Source organism: Henckelia pumila, chromosome 1, assembly GCF_033568475.1.
Source record: "Henckelia pumila isolate YLH828 chromosome 1, ASM3356847v2, whole genome shotgun sequence".
NCBI lineage: Eukaryota > Viridiplantae > Streptophyta > Magnoliopsida > Lamiales > Gesneriaceae > Henckelia > Henckelia pumila.
The window spans coordinates 99,687,958-99,695,556 of record NC_133120.1 but is presented as its reverse complement, the minus strand read 5'-3'; the positions used below and the strand labels follow the sequence as shown (position 1 = coordinate 99,695,556).

The 7,599-nt window shown below is 36.1% G+C and overlaps 2 protein-coding genes across 2 annotated transcripts; one reads left to right on the top strand and one right to left on the bottom strand.

Annotated features, from left to right (window-relative positions):
* Positions 1–3,268: 3,268 nt before the first annotated feature.
* LOC140874923 (organic cation/carnitine transporter 3-like) lies at positions 3,269–5,161 on the bottom strand. The gene has a single exon (XM_073278413.1). It carries the CDS (start codon positions 5,148–5,150, stop codon positions 3,624–3,626), a length of 1,527 nt encoding a protein of 508 aa, XP_073134514.1. The 5' UTR covers positions 5,151–5,161; the 3' UTR covers positions 3,269–3,623.
* A 324-nt stretch (positions 5,162–5,485) lies between these two features.
* Positions 5,486–6,376, top strand: LOC140874930 (organic cation/carnitine transporter 2-like). Its single transcript, XM_073278425.1, has one exon. It carries the CDS (start codon positions 5,486–5,488, stop codon positions 6,374–6,376), a length of 891 nt encoding a protein of 296 aa, XP_073134526.1.
* The last annotated feature ends 1,223 nt before the right edge of the window (positions 6,377–7,599 follow it).

Genomic DNA, 7,599 nt, shown 5'->3' with positions numbered 1-7,599 from the left:
CTCGCTGTCACCGATTCATTTTTATTTTTTTTTAATAAACACCGATTCATTTTCGAGAAATACATTTCCCAGAAAATACTGGACAAAGCCAGGCATTCCCTTGTTCTTCCTCGCTGTCACATTGAATTCTAGTGAGCATTTTTTTTTAAGCATGGGGCTGCAAAAAAAATAATAAATTAAACTACTAAATATTTTTTAAAAAAACTAGGTGGGGCTGGAGCCCACCCTAGCCCAAGGTGGCTCCGCCTGAAGATTAATTAAATAATTAATTAACATTATATTCAATTCATCAATGAGCATTATGAAGAACTCAAATATTTCAAGCTACGATACAAAAGTAAATACATAATTGAGATCATATTCATGTTTTTATAATAGATAGATTTTATTTATAATAGATATAGATTCATTGTATCACTCCGAAAAAAGGTTAATGCACCCACAATAAATGCACCGAGGGAAAAGATACACGACACATGCATGCACCATAGAGAAGAACAAACCCACATGAATGAAACATTAAATCCAAACTTAAACACAATATACTAATATTTAATCCAAACAACACACAATATGGAGATTAATTTAATAATTAATTAACATTATATTCAATTCATCAATGGGCAATATGGGGAACTCAAATATTTCAAGGATACAAATATAAATACATAATTGAGATCATATTCATGCTTTTATAATAGATAGATAGATTTTATTTATAATAGATATAGATATAGATTCATTGTATCACTCCGGAAAAAGGTTAATGCATCCACAATAAATGCACCTAGAAAAAAGATACACGACACATGCATGCACCATAGATAAGAACAAACACACATGAATGAAACATTAAATCCAAACTTAAACACAATATACTAATATTTAATCCAAACAATACACAATATGGAGATTAATTTAATAATTAATTAACATTATATTCAATTCATCAATGGGCAATATGGGGAACTCAAATATTTCAAGGATACAAAAGTAAATACATAATAAAGATCATATTCATGCTTTTATAATAGATAGATAGATAGATAGATAGATAGATAGATAGATTTTATTTATAATAGATATAGATATAGATTCATTGTATCACTCCAGAAAAAGGTTAATGCACCCAAAATAAATGCACCTAGGAAAAAGATACACGACACATGCATGCACCATAGATAAGAACAAACCCACATGAATGAAACATTAAATCCAAACTTAAACACAATATACTAATATTTAATCCAAACAATACACAATATGTAGATTAATTTAATAATTAATTAACATTATATTCAGTTCATCAATGGGCAATATGGGGAACTCAAATATTTCAAGGATACAAAAGTAAATACATAATTGAGATCATATTCATGCTTTTATAGGAAGAGTCTATGCTGGCAGAAGGGTTCGGACGACCCAATTTCATCTGCAGATCAAATCAGATCATTTGATTTGATATGCATATGAAATTGGGTCATCCGAACCCCATCCGGGCACTGCCCGGATGGGGTAGCATAGACTCTCCCGCTTTTATAATAGATTTTATAAGATTCATTGTATCACTCCGAGAAAATTAAGGTTAATGCACCCTCAATAAATGCACTCAGGGAAAATATACACGACACATGCATGCACCATAGATAAGAACAAACCCACATGAATGAAACATTAAATCCAAACTTAAACACTATATACTAATATGTAATCCAAACAACACACAATAAGGAGATTAATTTAATAATTAATTAACATTATATTTAATTCATCAATAGGCAATATAGGAAACCCAAATATTTCAAGGGTACAAAAGTAAATACATAATTGATCATATTCATGCTTTTATAATAGATATATTTTATTTATAATAGATATAGATATAGATTCATTGTATCACTCAAAGAAAAGGTTAATGCACCCACAATAAATGCACCTAGGAAAAAGATACATGACACATGCATGCACCATAGATAAGAACAAACTCACATGAATGAAACATTAAATCCAAACTTAAACACAATATACTAATATTTAATCCAAACAACACACATGGAGATTAATTTAATAATTAATGAACATTATATTCAATTCATCAATGGGCAATATGGGGAACTCAAATATTTCAAGGATACAAAAGTAAATGCATAATTGAGATCATATTCATGCTTTTATAATAAATAGATTTTATTTATAATAGATATAGATATAAATTCATTGTATCACTTCGGGAAAAAGTTAATGCACCCACAATAAATGCACCAAGGGAAAAGATACACGACACATGCATGCATCATAGATAAGAACAAACCCACATGAATGAAATATTAAATCCAAACTTAAACACAATATACTAATATTTACAGTGTGTTTGGATGCCTAAAAAATTGAATTTGGAATTGGATTTGGATTTGGAATTGAAATTCATGGAATTCAAATTCCGTTTTGGTGTTTGGGAAAAAGTTAAAATACATATTGTAATTTGCTAGCATAAATTTTTGGAAAGTGTTATTTTTTTTAAAAAAAAAATGTTTGAAAAACTTAAATTTATAACTAAAGTTTATAAATTTATTATTAAAAATAATTTTATTATTTTTATAAACTCAAATTCTATGAAATCCCATGAAATCCGACAAATTTTATAAGGATTTGACTTAGTTAAATGAAATCCCATCAAATACCAATCCCGTTTTAAAATTTCATTTTGCCAAACAGCAAAACAATATTTACAAATCCAAATCCCACCAAATCTCATCCAAATCCTGTCTATCAAACACACTGTTAATCCAAACAACACACATTATGGAGTTTAATTTAATAATTAATTAACATTATGTTCAATTCATCAATGGTCAATATGGGAAACTCAAATATTTCAAGGATACAAAATTAAATACATAATTGAGATCATACTCATGCTTTTATAATAGATAGAATAGATATAGATATAGATTATTATTATTATTATTATTATTATTATTATTATTATTATTAAATGTGTGTTTGCGTGTTATTCTTATTGATCTACACAGGACCGCACAATACTGCAATAAATCATGTCATAAGATTAATTGTCTATATTTTTAGTGATTTCTAGTGCATCGTGGTTTTTCTTCTGTCTATATTTTTTTGTAAGTTTGTTTAGGAGCAACCGTGCACTAATTAGCACGACGAGTACAAGTTGGTGGTGATAGAGATGTATAACTTCTGAGTTCTGATAGCACGACGACTGCAAATTGGTGGTAATCGAGATGTATAATTGAAGTTTTTTAAAAAGTTCAAGTACAGTTATTATTATTTTTTTTTTTTTGACTTTTGAGAACCCACAACCATTATATTTAGATGTGCATTGAGTACACCGTCTACTAACGCAATAGTATGCAAATCACATTAATCAGGTAAACCGCATTGAAAAGTTTCGTGTGTCAAGCTAGTTTAAAAAAGTGTGGGCAGAAGAATTAGAGCAAGAGACTTTAATCGGCCAAACAAAAGAGCCTTAAACAGGCACAAGTTACAACTATTATCTCTGTGGGAAGATTCTATGTTTTTTCTTTTGTAGTTGCACAAGATATTGAAACGAACATATCACGTACAAAGAGTTTCTCTCTCATGATAGAATACAATTACTCTTCCCTTTTTTCCTCTTCATCCATTGTATCGCAAAATGTGCGTCCCTTAGTTTCCGGCAGCCAAATAACAATTAATCCGCACAACACAATCGTCACACCAAACACTCCATAAGAAATCAACCCATTGTGTTTCCCGGCCGCCACAAGCACGGGGCTGAGCACCCCACTAAGCACCACCGCCTGCCGCACCATCGACACGGCCGAGTTCCTCACGCAAGTAGGAAACAACTCCAAAGCATAAATCAATAACACATTCATCCCAGTGGAAGCACTGAAAAATGATACCGCCTCCAGCCCCATTTTAATCTTTTTCCATTTCACTAAAACGCAGGCAACACTACAGATTCCACTCAGTAAAGTTAACCCAACGATGGAGCTTTTCCTGTTCAGTTTTCCAATGAGGAAGAAAGTTAAGAATGAGGAAGGAAATTCCGATAAAGCGTTCAGCATTACGCCCAAGTACAGGTTAAATGACAAGTTACCGAGGCCTAATGGCATCCCGTAGAATATCATTCCTATGCCCAATCCCGCAGCCATCACCGCCGCAACCCGCCGCACCGCCCACCCTTTGTTCAGCAACATTTTCATGGCTGAGTAAATGTCTCTTTCTTGCACTTCCTCTTCCCAGTTGACGGTTTCGTGAAAGAAGCTTTCTGTTAATCGGCTACGTTTTTTGGATTCGGCAATGCTTCTCAGAGCTTGAACAAATTCTTCCTTTCTTCCCTTGATGAAAAGCCATCTGGGAGATTCTTGAGCTGCAAAATACACAAGAACAGAGTAGAAAAGTGATGGAACGCAGGTGCAGAGATAGATTAATCTCCATGAATATCCTCTCAACAAATATGCCTCTGCTGGAAGAGACAAAAACCCAAGACCAAAGCAAACGAATCCCATTATTCCAGCGTTTCCTCTCCAATTCTTCCCAACCAATTCCGTCGAAAGAACAAGCGCACATGTTCCAATACTGGCTCTTCCGAACCCACACACAAATCTAAATGCCACGTACATCCAAACGTTAGTTGAAACAGCTGCGAGCACCCCGCTTAAAGACATGACCAAAGACGAGAAAACCAACATATTCTTCCGACCCAGAGTCGAATCTGCAAGCGTCGCAAGTGCGAATCCACCTACCAAACACCCCGTGAAGAAGGACGAGGCCGGAAGACCAATAATTATAGGATTTGCGCACTCGAGAGACCATTCAGAAACGGTGGATGTAAACGCAGGAAGGTCCCATTCCCAGGAATTCCTCGGAAGCTTACAAACATTAGCGTTGTTGTTGCACGAATCGGAAGAATGTTTGCAGCTCCATTTGGGCTGTGCATCTGTGAAAACACTGATGAAAGCCTGCTGTGCGTCGAAAAACCATGCAAAGGATATAAGAATTGCCTGGAGGAGTTGACTCCACCCCAATTCGCCGATGCAGTGTTCGATTGTGTCGTCTAAGGTGAGATATTGCGGGTTTCTGGGGATATCCGGCGAGGCTGCCGCCTCTGTCGGTGGTGGATTTTCATCAGCCATCTCTGCTCTGGTTATATGGATTCTTAGTTACAGTTCATCGACTTTAAAGCAACCCCGTTGAAATTTTGTTGAAATTTTGTTGAAATTTAGATTTTGCTGAAAAATATTAGTTTTTATATTAAAAATATTATTTTTTATTATAAATATTAGTTTGGTTTAAAAATCAGTTGATACCGTTTCTAAAGACAATCATCCTCCATTTGAGCAAATTTTTAGAGTGGAGTTATGTCCAAAGTTCATGATGCATAAATCACCGAAGCATTACATTAGTAGATAGATTATCCGTCGTTCAAGCGATTAAAACCTTCGAACTCCAAGATTCCATTCAGCCGAAGATGACAGATGAAAATCCCTTACTTTCCGACACCAACGTGGCGTCGCTGGCCGAGGCGGTGCCGAAAAAACAGCAGTGTCGTCCGGCCTTAGACGACGCAATACAGCACTACATCGGCGAGTTTGGATGGGGACAATTCATGCAGGCCATTCTTTTATCTTTTGCATGGTTTTTCGACGCACAACAAACATTCATCACTATCTTCACAGACGCACAACCCAAATGGAGCTGCAAAGATTCTTGCAACAACGTTAATATTTGCGAGCTTCCAAAGGAATCTTGGTCGTGGAACCTTCCAGCATACACATCCACCATTTCTGAATGGTCCCTCCAATGCTCAAACCCCATCATCAGTGGTCTCCCTGCTTCTTCTTACTTTGCTGGATGCTTAATAGGTGGGTTTGTTCTTGCTACGCTTGCTGACTCGTCTTTGGGTCGGAAGAATATGCTTGTTATTTCATCTCTGGTCATGTCTTTGAGCGGGTCGTTGGCTGCTCTTTCACCAAATGTTTGGATTTACACGGCTTTAAGATTTGTCAGCGGGTTTGGCCGAGCCCCGATTGGATCATGTGCACTTGTTCTTTCTACGGAATTAGTTGAAAAGAAATGGAGAGGAAAAGCTGGGATTGTAGGATTCGCGTGCTATACTCTTGGGTTCTTGTCTCTTCCAGCTGTAGCACTGTTGGTGAGAGGATGTTCGTGGAGATTAATCTATCTCTTGACATGTGTTCCATCAATTTTATACTCGATTCTAATGTATTTCACGGTTCAAGAATCTGCCAGATGGCTCTTCATCAATGGAAGAAAGGAGGAATTCCTGAAAACTCTAAGAACCATCTCCGGATCCAAGAACCTGCAGACAGAGAGTTTCTTCAACGGAAGCATAAACTGAGAAGAGAGAACAGACATTTACTCGGCCATTAAAATATTGTCGAGCAAAGGGTGGGCTCTGTGGCGGCTTGCGGTGGTGACGGGGCGGGCTTCGGCATTGGCATGATATATTACGGCTTGCCTTTAGGTATGTCTTTCGATCTGTACTTGAGCGTGACACTTAACGCTCTATCTGAATTCCCAGCCTCGTTCCTTACATTCTTCCTCATCGAACAATTGAACAGAAAAAGATCGATTCTGGGGTTAACATTAGCGAGTGGAATCAGCTGTGTTGCTTGCGTTTTGGTGCAACAAAACGGTACTGTCCAAATGGTGCTGGAATTATTGTCCTTTTTCAGTGCTTGCATGGGAGCTAACGTGATGTTGATCTATGCATTAGAGTTGTTTCCCACGTGTGTGAGGAGATCGGCGGTGTCTATGGTGCGGCAGGCGGGAATGCTAGGCGGCGTGCTCGGCCCCGTGCTAGTAGCTTCCGGCAAGGAGACCGGGTTGATTTCGTATGGGGTGTTTGGTGTGACAATTGGGTTGTGTGGATTGTGTGTTGTTTGGCTACCGGAAACCAAGGGGCGGACGTTGTGCGATACAATGGAAGAAGAAGAAAATGTAAGGAACAATATACTACTCGATAAAGCTAAGATATATAGTTTATGCTAGCTTTTAATTGAATTCTCAAGTTCAAAGATTCTATTCCATCACACAATATAGATGAATGTTCATTTTGTAAAATATGGTTATGAATCAATGTATCAAAACCAGGAACAATTTACTACTCGATAAAGCTAAGATATATATAGTTTATGCTAGCTTTTAATTGAATTCTCAAGTTCAAAGATTCTATTCCATCACACAATATATATAGATGAATGCTCATTCATAGTTATGAATCAATGTATCAAAATAAAAAAAAACGGACAAATTAATGAATCAAAAAAATATTTTCTCTTAGCGTAATATAAGTGGTGATGATGATTTTTTTTTTAATTTGAAGACGACAGATGATAAGAAAATCTTGAATTGCAATATTTTTGCTAAGCCAAAGTATTACATTGAGATGATGATGATATATTTGAATTGACAACGCTTGATCAGATCTTATATTACCATATATGTCCGCAGGGCAAAATTTGATCTCTTCTTGAATGCCATAAATGGATTGCAGGAAATTAATGTATCGGGCGTGATATCTCACCCATTGGATTCCAAAAATTAATGTCAAGTGGAGCT